General features: G+C 46.1%; 1 protein-coding gene across 5 annotated transcripts in view; it reads right to left on the bottom strand.

Moving 5' to 3' along the window:
• LOC142592735 (nose resistant to fluoxetine protein 6-like) overlaps nucleotides 1-800 on the bottom strand; it is a 101,927-nt gene extending 101,127 nt beyond the window's left edge. For 3 of the 5 annotated variants that reach the window (XM_075704341.1, XM_075704342.1, XM_075704343.1), the window contains exon 1: nucleotides 636-800. In XM_075704341.1, coding sequence (XP_075560456.1) covers nucleotides 636-717 — 82 coding nt within the window. In that variant the 5' untranslated portion in view covers nucleotides 718-800. Of the gene's footprint in view, nucleotides 1-631 lie in introns of all 5 variants that reach the window. The other 2 variants (XM_075704339.1, XM_075704340.1) reach the window with 2 other exon arrangements.
• Nucleotides 801-16,080: the final 15,280 nt, after the last annotated feature.

Genomic DNA, 16,080 nt, shown 5'->3' with positions numbered 1-16,080 from the left:
CGCACCGTTTAAAGGACGAGGAATGTAGTGTTGATGAAATAATGACTATGTTTTTTTGAGCAGGAAAATACATACCCTACAGATTGTTTCAGACTATCTATGTTTGTTTGTTGTACTCATCTTTCTTTGCGTTCTCTTCCTCAAATTGAAGCTTCTGGAGCGGCTGCTTACCTTGAGTTGACTATTTAGACGTTTTATAGATATGTGCCTTTTACCATAAAAAAAAATACAAGTAGCGTTGCTACGAAAGTCGTTTAACAAGCCAATTTCCCTAGGCGTACGTGGAACGAACTATTCCAAATTGATTCTTTTCAAAATGCCAATAACCAAGAAAATGTTTACCTCTAAGTTCACAGGTTATTTATGGGAGTTCTATGGTTGATTTTGTTATTTAATTTAGTTGATGATATTGAAAATCTTAGTAACTTTCATTGCCGGCTTCGTCAGACCATTTGATTGCTTTATCAATCGACAAAAATAAAAAGAAACACCACCGGGCATTCTGAAGACTATCTGAATTTCCTATTTACTAGGCCGGCATGGCGCAGACGAAACCAGCACTTATGCTTGATGGAGGTTTGAGACAGTGGAAAGTGCATATCAAATTAGTCGAAATGGAACTCGTACGTACTTACAGATTTCGAACGCCTGGGTCACTTGCGAATTTAGCAGGAACAAGAGGAACCAAACAGACACGTGGATTGATTCACGTGCCATCTTGTTAGTTGCAACGTAGGTGTCCTAGCGGGGATTTCCTTGCAAGCCCCGGTCAGCTTATAACAATGCAGCCTGTACGTAACATTCGGCGACACATTTGGCCAGGCTGCGCATCCATACGCTTTGCTTTGCCGTACTCGGCATGTTGTCAAAACGTCTCGAAAAACCCTCGATCAAATATCGCGTAGAAAGGACTTTATGTTTTATTTATTTGGCGTTTACTTGTGTGCTCAGTGTATGGTGTCTGAACCTTTTTTGTCGACTGCAGGAAATATTGTGCTGAGAAACTCTGTAATATGTTTTTCCGTCACGTGCACAGGAAACAATTTATTTTCATAGACATCAGTATGCATATTTTGTTCCTACCTGAGGAACTAAACGCACTGTTTCTTCTTCTTCAGCGGGTCAGTCTTATTTACGCAAATTTACGAAACATTTACGCTAGGAAGAATCCTTCGTCTTCCCGGTAGAGATTGAATTCCTCATTTATTAGGGGACTACTTTTAGTTTACTGTTTACGATAGTAGGCCAGAAGTAGCCTAGTAGACCTGCAATGTCACATTTTTAGAAAATATACATTGTTTATTGTTCTTGCTTCACGATGGGCCCAATCACCTGAAATAGATTCTATATTCTGGAACTGCCTCGAATGTGAAAACATTCACTCGCCTTACCGGCCCTGCGAAAGTGGATGTCCAGCGAAGGTGTTGAAAACCATCACTACGACTGACGAGGGGTGTACGCAGTGCTTTGTTTCTTTAGAGTAATGGTAGTAATGGTAATTTAGAGTAACGATAGTAATGGCAGTAATGAAATAGGGGACGCATGGTGGGAATGCCAACCGTTAGTAGAACAGCGTTTTCCTTTCCACTTTATTTCTAACGGCGGCGGCCATGTATCATCCATACACGAGAAAACCACGGCCAGGCGGCGCTACTGCGCCTCCTGACAGCGCCCCCAACGTGGAAACGTCAAGGAGCGAGGTCGCGCCGTGGCGAAGTCTCCGCTTTGTTTACATTGTTTCGTCCGCGCCTCACTCCTCGTGCTCACGATGCTGCGTTTTCGAAGGCGGCAGATCGCCTGCTTGCGCAACAGCGCTGCAATCATTGCAGTGCGCTTTCAAGAAGGTTGCCGATGCCGACAGCTTTCTTCGTGGCGGCAACCTGACGAAAGGGGAGCGTCTGCTTCCGCACGTGTATGGAGTTGAACAAATTGTGGACGCTGATGTGACAGTGAAAGCCAAGTGCGTGTCACAGGTGTCCGACATGATCATAGACGACGTCGAGTTAGAGGTATGCACAAAGTTAAGAAATTTAGCCACTTTTATTTCAATTACAGCATAAGTCACTCTGGCAGCAGGAACTTCTGTTATACTACTCAATGACTGCAGATCCAATGGGCTGCTTGTTGACGATTCTGTCTCTTCAGAAAGTCATGTTCTGGAGTCCGTTTCACATGTGTCTTGCTGCTGCTCAAGAGCTGTGTAGCTGCGGTACGAAAGCGCATGTCCCGGTGGTGCTGACTGCTGAGAACACTGCTGTGATTGCCATTGGTGTGTTAGACGCCGCTCACATCTGCATCGCACAGAAATGAGACAGTATGTGTGCCTCTTTGTTGTGGGAATTAAATTACCCCCCATAATATGTTTGCAAAGGTAACGTTCCTGCGATTGTGTGCATATATTACTCTACAAGAGTGCCACCACTACAAGTTATGACACTTGCACACTGCCAGTCATACCTTTTTGCCCTACCTCGATCTGGTGCTTTCTTTCTGTATACAGGTATCTTTTCACTGCTCATGAGAAATGGTTCGTACAGACTGCTCCGCGAAATGAACCGAGCACAGGTTAACCAGGGATTAACTTGGGACCAGCAGCACGAGCGCAAGCATTAGCGATACATGCCTCGCCAAAGCAAATCAACTTCCTCGTCGGGCGAGCAGCTAAAGTAAGCTCGCGCCGATGGCCGGCTACTGCAGGAAACGAAGATTTTTGGCAGGAAGAGTGACATACATTACATTATGGGGTTTTACGTGCCAAAAACCACTTTCTCATTATGAGGCACGCCGTAGTGGAGGACTCCGGAAATTTCGACCACCTCGGGTTCTTTAACGTGCACCTAAATCTAAGTACACGAGTGTTTGGCAGGAAGAATGTATCAGGAAGAATGTGCTAGGGGGTAATTACCTTAAAGCATGCTTGGATATTGTGAACTTAGAAAGCATGGTCAAACAACAAACATAACGTGCACGTCTACAGCGACTGCTTTCCGATCTGCCGCTTACCGACGCAAGCGACGTCCGCGGCTTGCATTAAATACGCCCCTTTCGTTACCTGCACACCCAGTAATTTAAATTGCAGCGTTTGGAAAACGGAAATAATTCTCTCGAGCTCGTCCTTGCCGATCTTAAGGGAAGGCACAGTGCAATAAAATAAGTTCGGGGGTTTTAAGTGCCAAAACCATGCCAAAACCACGAAATCATTAGGAGGCACGCTGTATTGAGGAATCTCAGGAATAAGTTTAACCTTCGGGGGTTCTTTAACGTGCAGAAAAATCAAAGCACACGGTAACAAGGGTGTTCTCGCATTTCGCCCCTATCGAAATGCGGCTGCCGTGGCCGGGAATCGAGTTCGCGTTGTAGAGCTCAGCCACGCAACATGCATGCAACGCCACAATTAAACTACGCGACACGACTAATCGAATGGCGGAGCGCTAATAACAGGCATATCCCTATTGCGTTTTCAACGAGCGGCCATGATTGCACGCGAATGCGAAAGTATGAAACTTACATGATTCGGCGCACTGCAATTATCCGTGCTTGTCGTCTGTCCTTCTCGTACCACTTCCTCGGAAATCTGTAGAACTTCACGGGCGGCATTCAACCTTTCGTGTTTTCGAGGCTGCTGTGGCAATCAGCAACACAGCAGTGTTGCGTGCCACCTTTCCTTACTGATGAGGTCACATTCGGCATCGCAAAAACCACGCGCACGAGCGCTCCCGCCGTACAGAACACGGGCGCGCGCTAGCGCAGCGACGACCTTCGAAACATCCATCGGTCCGCTAGGGGAGCGTTCGGCGCTCGTGCCGCGCGGGAAAACTTTAGGTTGCCTCGTGTATAGGAGGGTTCGTTGTAGGGTGCCTTGATGTAGCGCACCGCCGTACAGGGTGGAGACACTGCCTTCGTGACCGCCACATTGGGGCGAGCGCAGATGCGGCGGGCAATGGAGCGTCGGCCGATATTCTTGTTTAGCATGCGCGTGCGCCAGCAAATTTAGGTGTGTAAAGGTCTTGCACATTTACTCGCAATCCTAAGCGCTTATGGCACACAGAAATAGCGTATGGTTGCATGCATGGATCTCAGAGGAATTGACTACTGGGCAACTAGGACTGCGTTGGCGAACTGGGATGCTCAAACCGATAAATTACTCGAAATGCAAGTGCACTGTTCCAGAGGCCAGAGAATTCGATGCAACGCGCGCGGTATAGGCAGCGAAAGGCTCCTAAAAGAGATACTTTATTAGGCAGACTTGCGTCTGCTAAGAACTGCACAATTTCGCGGCGGCGATGTGCAGCAAGCGTGCTCGGCTGTCATCGATGAACGGGAGGCCCGCCGCTTTCAACCGAGCCCAATTTACAGCCGCTAAGGAAACTTCGAGATAACATGCTAAAAACAACGACAAAATTCTGGAAGCCGACTTTGTCGCACGTGGCTCGGATCAGTCGAGGTAAATCTGCCCGCATCTCGCGTCACAGAGAGACTGATAGTGCGGCATGCCGGCCGCTTTAAGAATGATCAAACAACAAGCTTCGCGGCATTATTAGCCGGCACACAGCGGTACACAACACCCTGCTATGCTGGTTTTTGCGACTGAACACATTTCAATCGCCCAGCACCTGGTGCACAACACGGCAGCTTCGCAATCTTACCAACAATGCTGCTTTACGAACGCTGGAAGGAACGGTCGCATTAATCGACTCGCCCCAATATGGCGACCGCCGAGCAAAACATCGGCGCGGCGCAGGCCAAGAGGTGTCACCACCATGTACGGCAGCGCGCTACATCGAGGCACCCTAGGTTTCGTAGCCGTCTGACACGCACTCCTGTGTTCCCGCTCATATATTGCTCACGATAGCAAATATGCATAATGGAGGTACAGTGCATGGCCTTTGACAAGCATGAGCAGCCTCAATGTTCAATTACCTTAGTTCACAGTAAAGTGGCTAAAAAGCCCCTGAGGCGGGAAACTTATGACATATACGTTACGCAAAGAGCGAAAAAGACCGAGAAAGAGCGCATCACAACAAAGTCAGCAAAATCTCAATCATGAGAAAGTCATTGATTATAATAAGTGGATACCACTCTGCATCACCCTGAGTGAACTGCCCAGTTCATCCATAACATTCGCCAAAGCGCGAGCAATACAAGTACCCGGGCCAGGATTGAAGTTCATGGTTGATACAACTTTTGCAAACAGGAAGAAAACGAGCATTTAGCAATTTCTAGCCCAGAAGTAATGGAGACATTCAATTTTTTATGCGCACTTCAGGTCTAACGTTTCGCCATTTTCTCGGAATTTAAATGTTGCGTATCATTCAGTTTTCAACTCACAGCGCCAATAAAGCGTTTTCGATTGCTTCTATTGCAATAACAGTTTCCTAGTGGTCGTGAATTTTTGGCCGATGCTGGAATACGTGCAAATTATTACGCTGCGGCGACTGCGGTCGATAGACAGCATGCGGTAGCGGCTGCAGCACTTGAGCATTAGGGGAAAGGAAAAGACGAACAATATCTGCAGAATTTTTGCAGGATACATAATTTTATGGGCTTGCCAATCTCCCTAATCTAGTTTTGAGTTAGTCGGTGTTTTTTTTATAACATACCAACTCGCTCAAAGATACACGCTATTATTGTTAATTAGAGTTACACACAGTAATATACCACTACTTTTCAATGGGCTTGGAAGTGCGTACTTATTACGGTAATGGATGAATAGATGGAAAACCTTTATTGACAGTGCTGAGATATACGGGATTATCGTGCAGCTGGCCGCTCCCACGTTGGGACGGGCAGGCCGAACATGGCCGCCGCATCGTGGGCTTTCTGGACGGCCCATATTTGGTCCCCGTAGTAATGGGGCACAAAATATTGTGACGACAGACCAGGACAGGGAACAGAATCACTTCAATACTCTACAAATCTTTCTAGCATGGGAAAAAGATGGCCCAAAACATCCAAACAGAATGCAGCTGCACAAAGCGCAAAAAATGTGGACGCAGGTGAAGAAAACACACGGCGAGCGCTCACTTCAAAATGGAATTTATTACACACGTGAAGCCAAAATTAAATCGATAACGAACATCACGCACGTGTGCACACATGCGCGGACGATAGCGTTCAGTGAGGTGAGACACCGGATTTCTTAATCAGATTAGCTTCACTCTTGAGCAGAGCCAGCGACGCTTGGCTAACCCACGTGTTACCATTTTGTTTTATTTAGCAAAGCTCCCACTATGTCACTTGTCTATTTATCAGCGTGCATATAGACAACCGACGAGTCTCATAAATCTGTTTCGCACGCATATTCATGACATTGGTAACGCAAGGAAAAATCTCGGACGGTCCCTTTAGCGAACGTTTCTTTCGCGCGGTAGAGCTACGTTATGCAGTCATAGAATCTCGCCCAAGCTTCCAAGCTTCTAATCCAAACAGGCCTTGTATTTCAGGCGGGCCCAGCCAATTGTCAAAGCAATACTTCAGGTACTACGTGTGGTATGTTGAGCGAGGTGAGAATGTTTAAAACATGAAAGGCTCCATAAAGACCGAAATGAACAAAAAAAGCACGACCATCTACAGAATAACTGCAGCCTATCAGCACTTGTTACTGGGCTAGTTGATTCATATTTATTACATTGCAACAAGACGCGAAAAACAGAAGTGCCAGAGATGTTTATTCCTGTCATTATCTTACTTAAACATGAATAACACACATAAAGTTACCTAATATTACTGTAATGGGTGTTCGTGTAATCGTATGAGGCACATTTTCGCCGCGGTGAAGGAATGCTGACGTTATACTGGCTTAAATACTGATGAGGTGTTTCGATTAACAGTGAATGAGCGTGCACGTTAATGATTTGAATTCTGTGGATTCACGTGCGAAAACCACGATTTAGTTATGACAGTCGCCGTAGGGGGGAGCTGCGGATTAATTTTGACCACACGGGGATTTTAACGTGCTCCTAATGCATACGGGGGTTTTTTCACTTCGCCCCCATCGAAACGCGGCCGCCGTTGCAAGGACTTGATCCCGCGAACTTGTGTTTAGCAGCGCAATGCCATAGTGCCGCATTACACAAACAAGCGCAACGTGTCATGTGGTATCACAGTGGGGAACGAAGAATTTTCTTGTTTTGACATTAGTTAAAAAGAATGAACAATTCATAAGCGAACCAAACACCTGCCTCGGTGTAGGCCTGCTGCTTACAAAATGAGCGACGTGCCTAGTCACAATTGCTTGATGCGGGAACTGTCGTAATTAACGACGAACTCCTCGGAGACGCGGTCGTGCTTTTCTACAGCGGGCCCATCGTGCCCCGGCTGTCGGCGAGGAAGGAGGCGCTCTTCGAGCGAGGCGGCAAGCAAAGCGAGGGGCTTCTCAAACACCGCGTGCATCACCAGTGCTGCGGCAATCGAAGCGACGCAGTTTCCGGCCACCAAGATCCCCTGCGCATAAAGAAGGTCGGGAAAAGACAGACGTCGCTTTTAATTCGCACAGATTCAAGCTCGTAGCAAAGAAAAAAAAGATCAATTTGAATTATCAGAACCATAAATTATCGGACATTGAATGAAGTCTAACCTAGGAAAACTGGGTTTAAGGACAGCTTGTGCGATTTGTTTATAGTTGGGCATGTTCGGACGGGAATTTCAATCCTGAATTCTCCGAGCCACTGCGATCGTTTTCACCGAACGGCAAGACTCAGTGGTTTACCTTTCCTACAACTTGGTTTGTAAAAACGCCCTTCACATTCGCATTCCGTGCCATCACACATAATATCTGGGCCATACACTCTATGCTACCTGCACTTGACTTCCTTTGCTGGATCCAGAGCATTTGTGCCGGCAACCGGCGAAGTTCTTTAAAGTACGTGTCTGCTACATTTAATGGAATGGCTGAAAGGTTTCAATTTCTCCGGTCTTTTAAAAGTCTCGAACATCAATAAACGGTATTTATTTGATCATTCGCGAAGAAGAGCGACGCAGTACAAGTGTGTTCGGAATTTGTTGGTGTTGAGCAACACATTTCGCCGAGATCGCACCTCTGACCGGCGCATGCCTGCTTCAATGTCACCGCGTGTCATTGATGTCCACGATGTCTGGGGCAGATTTGGTTTTTATGTGATATGTAGTTCTTATTAAAAGTTACTTGCACACTCTTACGCTAATCGCATTTGCCTAACGTTTGATAGGAGCCATAGTAAAAACTGAAAAATCCCTTTCGCGATACGATGACAAATTGACGTTGTTCCGCTTCTATACATGCGCATGAAAATATTGATACATCAAGTACTCTTTTCTAATGTGATTAGCACTCTTCTCCAGCTTTAAGCACTTTGAATCCATCTATCTATCTATCTATCTATCTATCTATCTATCTATCTATCTATCTATCTATCTATCTATCTATCTATCTATCTATCTATCTATCTATCTATCTATCTGTCTGTCTGTCTGTCTGTCTGTCTGTCTGTCTGTCTGTCTGTCTGTCTGTCTGTCTGTCTGTCTGTCTGTCTGTCTGTCTGTCTGTCTGTCTGTCTGTCTGTCTGTCTGTCTGTCTGTCGCGACTGTCCGTCACTTAGTTGGCCCCACCCTGGGGGTCATTGCCCCTTGCTCCGGAAATGCAGTTTACCTCGCCGTGCCCCGCCGTGGGGATCATTTCCCACTGTTCTTTCTTGGCGGCTGCCCGACTGGGGCGCCACCGCTGCCACTCGGCAAACCTGCTTTTATTTTGAATAAAGCCAGTCGACTACCGGTTCTGAAGCTGTCAAAACGAGTATATTTTGCCTCCGCTAAACAGAGCTCCCAGCACGTCTATCTATCCTCTTACGCCGATCTAGCGACCCAAGTTCTCGACTAGCTTGGGCCACGCTGTCTTCATCACGCCACTGTAATGACGTTCTCACCATTAAACTGATTATGCCACTTTCTCATGTCAGCGTCGTCAGTGCATCATCATACAGACATTGACACGTATTCGTTGTCATATTATCGTCGTGATGCCGCCGTGGTAATTTCATCCAGTTTCTTCAGCCGGCTCTCGTCATATGCCACAATAGGGAGGCTGGCATTAACCATCTTCATTGCTTCCAGAAAGTCATCCCGTTGTCTTCATACCAGAGTCGTCAAACTGCTTTCGTCTTTCCTTGGACGTCACTTCTTCATAATTTCATCGTGACCGCCCTGCGATTATTCAACCATGTTGATGCTGCCATTGTCATGCTATCGTCATTATCACGTCACCATGTATTCGCCGTCATACCATCTTCATTTCAAAATCTTCATCCCATTGACGTCATGCCGTCGTCACGGTAGCGTCTTCGTCACACCATCGATGCCATTCGGTTGTAATAATTGTTTGTGCTGTTATCACTCAATCATAATTACGCCACCGTTGTAATGCTATCGTCATCATTTTGTCGTCGTCAGTCAGTCGTCATTGTGCATTAGTCGTAGCGTCGACGCAATGCCATCGTGGTCGTCCTATTGTCATTCAAGCTTCATCATACGGTTATGGTCATACCGTCGCCGTTCCGCCGTCGTCATCCTATAGTTGTCGCATCATACAGTCGTTGTCATCCCACTGTCCTAATGCCATCGTCGTCTCTCTGTCATCTTTGCACCACTGTCATTATTTCAGAATCGTGATGTCATTATCCTAAAGCCGTCGTCGTAATACTATCTGGGTCATTCCAGCTGCCTCATTTATTTCTGATTCCTCCGTCGTCACGGCGTCATTGTCATGCAGTCATCTAGATGCCTTCACGGTCATGGGCGACACTGGCTAGCGAGAGTCATAGCAGATAGAGAAGATACCAGAGATAGTGTATGTCGTATACAGTCGGAGCAATTAAAATCTTGGAAATACCACTACAGATTATAAATAAAGGTGTCTTAACAATACGATATGAGGCTGCATTGCTTGAATGCTAATAGCCTATCGCGGATAGTTGTCTGAAGATGTCTTCTGCTGAAATGTTCTCTTTCAATGCCAAGTAAAACAATTTATTTTTTCACCTGCAACAGTAACGGCTTTTCGGGAAACGTAGGTAACTTGAATAATTTAAATTATCTATAGTAGATTACCTTGCCAACAAAGCACATTTCCAAGCTGAATTCTGTGTTCCTTTCTATAATGTATTACCCAGTTGTCTCGAAATGCTCCCACTTAAGCGTCACTTAACCGTCACGAGGTCTATTCTGATATATGGTCCTTCGACATAAAATAGTTGGAGTGTTTTGCAGTGAGTCGACTCAGCAAACTATACGAATATTTACGACTTAAGAAATAACATTTAAAGAAGAGATGCATACTTACCATGAAGTAATAGCCTCCATCTACTCTGCTAGGAAAACTCGTCCACTCATACTGAAGCATTATGTCATGAAACATATATGTGGAGAACGAAAGCCTACTCAAAGGCGCCCATCCTGGCCATGCTAGTACGCTGCTGAGGAAACCTGCGCATGGAGAGGGAGAATACGAGCAAGCACTCCTGAATATTCATGGCTAAAAAGTAGGTTGTGTGGCCTAGGCGCTGAAATAGTGGTCCTGAGCATGGAAAAGCCGGCTTAAACATTACGAGTTGGTTGTTGGTTCCAAATACGTTTCGATCAAAGCAACAGCCCGATTTCCCATTCACTGCATCAATGATGCATGCTTAGAAATCCTACTTAACATTCTTACCAACTTCAAGCACCCAAAGCGCTTTGAGACACTTCACACGTGTGTCGCGCCACATTTTTTTTCGAGAAGAGTTTACTGTTGTTAACAATTGCTCTTTCCCACCTCCTTCTGTTAACTCCGGTGTGCCGCAAGGCAGCGTTCTCGGGCCCTTACTCTTGTTAATCTACATTAACAGGTTATCCACCCAGATTGCTTCCTGCATGCGCCTTTTTCCCGATGACTGCATAATCCACCGTCCTATTCACACGACTGACGATCACTTGGCACTTCAAGCAAATCTTAACCTTATCGCTAACTGGTGTAACAAATGGCTCATGACACTGAACTTCACAGTGTGGGAGGTAATGTGCTTCAGCCGAAAATGTGTGAATTAATCGCATACCTTAATGCATTAATGAATTAAAGCATATCTTAATGACAGTATGCTTTCCCACGCATCATCATACAAGTACCTTGGTGTTCTTCTTACAGAGAATCTCTCATGGGTCCCACACATCACTTGTACGTGCGCCAAAGCATCACGTTCTCTTGGCTGTCTACGGCAAAACTTGAAAATGCCCTGACAAAGCTGTCGAAAACTTGCTTTCCAAACATTCATTCTGCCACAGTTGGAATTCACCTCTTCAATTTGGTCCCTTCATCAAAATTAACTAATCAATATCACGGAAAGGATGCAAAATAGAGCAGCCCCGTTCAAATCACGTAACTACGGTATAAGCTCAAGCATTACATAAATTAAACTAGACCTGCTGCCGCCATTAGATAGCCGCCGCAAGATTTCTCTTCTGTGCTTATTCCACAAATATATTTACACTAATAAATGAACCCGGTTACAACTACAAATACCCCACTCTTTTCACGCGGATTACATAATCAGTTCAGCTTCATGCGCATATACGGTAAGACAAATGCATGTAATCTGCACTACGTCGTGCCATTCGTCTCTGGAATGGCCTCCCTGATAATCTAGCCTCCATATCTGAACGCGACGCTTTCCGCTGTTAGTTACTCGCGCTTTACCCATTTAATAGCGTTCGCGAGTGCCCAGTATAGTTCATTTTATGGCGCATTTTTGCAGTGTTATGTAATAATTTCACAAACAATATCACTCTTGCTCTGTTAAGGGTAACAAGTGTTCGTGTGCCTTCAGATATTACTTTGTGTTCCCTGTGCCTTGAATATTGTATAATACGGCAATCTTTTTGTAGTGCTGTTCCTGTTGAAAATTTGTAGTTTTTATGTTTTTGTTGTTTTATGTGTTGTTCGAATTGCCCCCCCCCCCCCCCCTTTCTTTATGCCCTGTAATAGGGCCTGTAAGGTTCTGTTGAATAAGAAGAATGTCGACATTTTACTGACAAAAGGGAGAATGAGCGCTCTTTTAGCTGACAATATCTGAATATACATACGAATCATACTAATATGGCCACGGAGTATCTGCCACAGGCCATGCACCGTGTGCGCCAATAGACACCTCGACTAACTGATTATGCGCCTCTGATTATGTGCCCCACTACATAACTTGGGTTTCCGAGTATGGGCCTAGGGTAATATCTCAGAAAAGGCCTACGTCCGAGCAGACACGCAGGACAAGAAGCAAGAAGTGAATAGATTGGCAACAGAAACAGTCGATTGTGTGGAAAGAATTTCAGTTAAACGAGCGCAAATTATGGGGTTTTACGTGCCAAAACCACTTTCTGATTATGAGGCACGCCGTAGTGGAGGACTCAGGAAATTTCGACCACCTGGGGTTCTTTAACGTGCACCTAAATCTAAGTACACGGGGGTTTTCGCATTTCGCCCCCATCGAAATGCGGTCGCCGTGGCCGGGATTCGATCCCGCGACCTCGTGCTCAGCAGCTTAACACCATAGCCACTGAGCTACCGCGGCGGGTCAGTTAAGCGAGTGGGAGTTGAGGGTGCGCTGAGTTAGGTTCATTATTTTTGTCTCTTGTCCTGCTTGAACCTGCGTTTAACGAGAGGCGTTGACCTAAAGAGAAATGTTATAGTGGCCAACAGAAGATGTAAGAAGTGCAGAGAGAAATGCGTAAAAGCACATTTAATTTGCGTCAATTCGTAGAAACATTTCCGTCAGTAACGTTTCGTATTGCAGAACATTTGCATTAAACGTCTGCACCAACGTCGAAGAAAGCTTCGCTTAACACGCGATTTCCATTTAGTGGGATCCATACAGGTAGTGACAAACACGAAGCAATAGAAATTTTAGAATGGCTCTAACAGTTTGCAAATAAGACGGCTTCAGCAGTACGATGTGTCGCTACATTGTTCGAATGGTAATAATAATAATACTGAAAATCATCGTGACATGCGTTGTGTAGGAATTCTTTTAATGATAATCGTACGATGGCGGTTAAATAAAAGCACGCGAAAGGGGAGTTAGTAGCGAGTTTTAGCTTGCCCGGTGTTAGAGTTAACGCAGGTGAACTAGGCGTTGGGGCAGAGGGGCGGAGGTGTAAACGTGAGCGGCCTGCATTGTGCAGCCACCTGCTGGCGGAAAGCTCAAACAGACAAAAGCAGCTAAAATTGCGGTAACCAAGTGTATTCTACTTCGCTGCTGGTGTAAATTTTAGGCAGTGGCGTAATCGCGTTGCTGCCGAAAAGTTTACAACTCATTCTCTTCTCCAGCTTACACTGACGCGCATGGAAACAGGGCACTCTTTTCAGAAGCGCTTTCACTTGTGCGCGCTTTGCCACCGTAGCTTTCCTTTCATAGCCACAGAAAGTTGTCCGCAAATATAGGGTGCCTCCACAGCAGCGTCGCCGTTTGAAAGTGCCGGCATCATATTGATTCTTTCTGGATTTGTCGTGTACTGGTTGCTGCTGAATGTGTATGTATGTATGTATGTATGTATGTATGTATGTATGTATGTATGTATGTATGTATGTATGTATGTATGTATGTATGTGTGTGCCCTAGTTTGTATGTGCGTCTGTGTACTCGCGTTTGTGCGCATGTTTGCGCGTGCTTGTGTGTGTCTGTTCGTGTGTGAGAGGACGTGTTTGGGCCTGCACATGCGCATGCGCTTGGGCGTATATGCGTATATGTGCGTGCGAGTGTGTTTGTCTATGCGTGTGTATGTCTGCGTTTACCTTTGGCCATGCTTGCGTGCCCGTGTTTGTGTTTCTGCTTGTGTGTGACTGACTGTTCTTGAGTGCATCTGCGGGGCTGTATGTATCTGTGAGCGTGTGTTTGGCGTGCATGTGTTGGTGTGTGTGGATGTGTGCGCGCGTGTTCGTATGTGCGTCTGTGTGCGTGCACGTGTTAGTCTGTGTGTTTCTGCGTGTATGTAGGTATATAGGTGTGCGTGCGCATTGTGCTTGTTCATGCGCATGCGTGTATGTGTGCGTGTTGGCGCGTGCGTCTGTGTTTGCGCGTATGTGTGTGTGTATTCGTTGGTGTGCTCGCGTATGTATGTACGCGTGTTTGCGCGTGCCTGCGACTATGTACTTGAGTCGCTGTGTCCGTGGTTGTGCGTGTGTGCGTACGCGCGTGCGTGTTTGTGTGTTCATGCGTCGGCGTTTGCCGGCGTGTATCTCTTTCTACGTGTGTATACATGCACATGTGCGTGTGTTTGTGTGTATGCGCGCGTGCATGTGTTTGGGCGTGTGTGCGCTTGTAGCTTGTGTGCGCGTGCGTACCTGCTTGTGCATCATCGGTATTTCTGCGCACCTGTGTGCGCATGCATGTGTGTCTGTGTGTATCTGTGCCCGTAAGTTCTTGTGTACTTGTGTGTTCGTGCTTAGGCGTGTGGATGTGTGTCTGCTTGTATCTTTGAGCCTATGTGTACGTATTCGTGTGTGCGTTTGGGTGTTTGTGAGTGCGTGCGATTGTACATGCTTGTTTGTGTGTATGCGCGTGCGTAGGTATTCTATGCAGCCGGCACAGTTTTACTTTTACGCGCAACAAACCTGTTCGAAACTGGTGCAAAGGCTGCCAAGGAAAACGATTTACTCGTTAACATATATTTAGATCGGAGCTACGCAATAAATTTTCCTCTTGAATACATAATTTGTCACTTGAAATCTTGTTGCGAATATATTTATATTTTCGCAATATATAAATAATAGTAAATATAGTAAAATATATATAATAATAATAGGATTTAGTAAAAGCGAACACTTGCTTTTACCCGAGTCACTCACGACGGCATTTGTACACGCTCCTGCGTGGCGCGGCGGAGGTTAGAAACAACATGACGTCGGAGGGGGCCGCGTCCTCTCCCTGGAAACTGGGCTAGGTATCCAGGCACCCTAGGTGTCAGGGGCGGCAAAACCCACCGACTGCGGTCGCGGCATCGTGGAAATTTAGCCACAGCGCGGTCACGCCTCACCTTTCGCGACGTGAGTTTGTGGCGGCGTGGGCGTTTGCCGCGGCGTCGCGGTATTCAAATGGTGTTTAACACCACTGCATGCGCCAGTGTAAACTTAGAAAGCCAGTGAACTCTTGACCATAGTTAGTGATCGTAGTAGTTTAGACGAGGACGTTAAAAAACATCCTTTACAATTAAATGTCGAGGAGGAAGCAGGACCTTCAGACCCCAAGTGATACGGTAAGTTCGAGAGTGGGAGTGCAATCATCTTTGTTTATCCACACCCCTAACGCTTAAAAGTACGCGTTACACACTCTTAATCGCCGATTTCGGTGCACGCAAAGAAAACTGTCAAATTTTTTTACAGAGTGAGAGAGAGGGAGAGAGAGACAGAGAGAGATGAGGAAAGGAAGGAAGGTTAACCGGATATTAGATCTCCGGTTCGTCACCCTACATTGCGGTTGAGAGATAGGGACTAGAAAGATGACAGAGATGAAAAAAAAAATGTACACACAGAGACACCCACATGAAGGGCGTTCCAGTTAGAAACGTTCACAAAGACCGGTAGATCGCAAGAAGTGCTTGCACAGCCTTCTTCTGTGACGTTAAGTCCTGTCGATGGCAAACATCTTTTTTGAACTTGATGCAGTTGCCATCAGGGTAGGAGGATCGCTATAGAAGTATTGTATAAAAAATCAACCAAAGCTTCCTTGTATACAAAATTTTGAGGTGAACAATGACAGAGAGAACACAGACTTGGTGCCTCATTGGCTCTTCAGCTCCTGTCGACGAATCATTCAACAGCTGAATTATGCCTCAAGCTCCTTCAAGGCTGGCTTCTTCGATCACCAGGAATACACTCACCAGATCGGTTCGTCAGGCAGGCGTAGATTATCCATGCGATTCCCGCGCTGAACAGTCCACGATGTGTCGCAGCGTACAGAGCCGTGATGATCCTGGAAGGCTGCGCGTGCCCGATCCACAGGACCGTTCCGAACTGACCGATGCAGATACTGCAAAGCGCTGCCACCCACAGGAAGGCCACCTTGCCCTGCTCCAATAGAAATCAAG

Source organism: Dermacentor variabilis, chromosome 9 (genome assembly GCF_050947875.1).
Source record: "Dermacentor variabilis isolate Ectoservices chromosome 9, ASM5094787v1, whole genome shotgun sequence".
NCBI lineage: Eukaryota > Metazoa > Arthropoda > Arachnida > Ixodida > Ixodidae > Dermacentor > Dermacentor variabilis.
The sequence above is the reverse complement of the archived record's forward strand: the minus strand, read 5'-3'. Positions and strand labels throughout refer to the sequence as shown.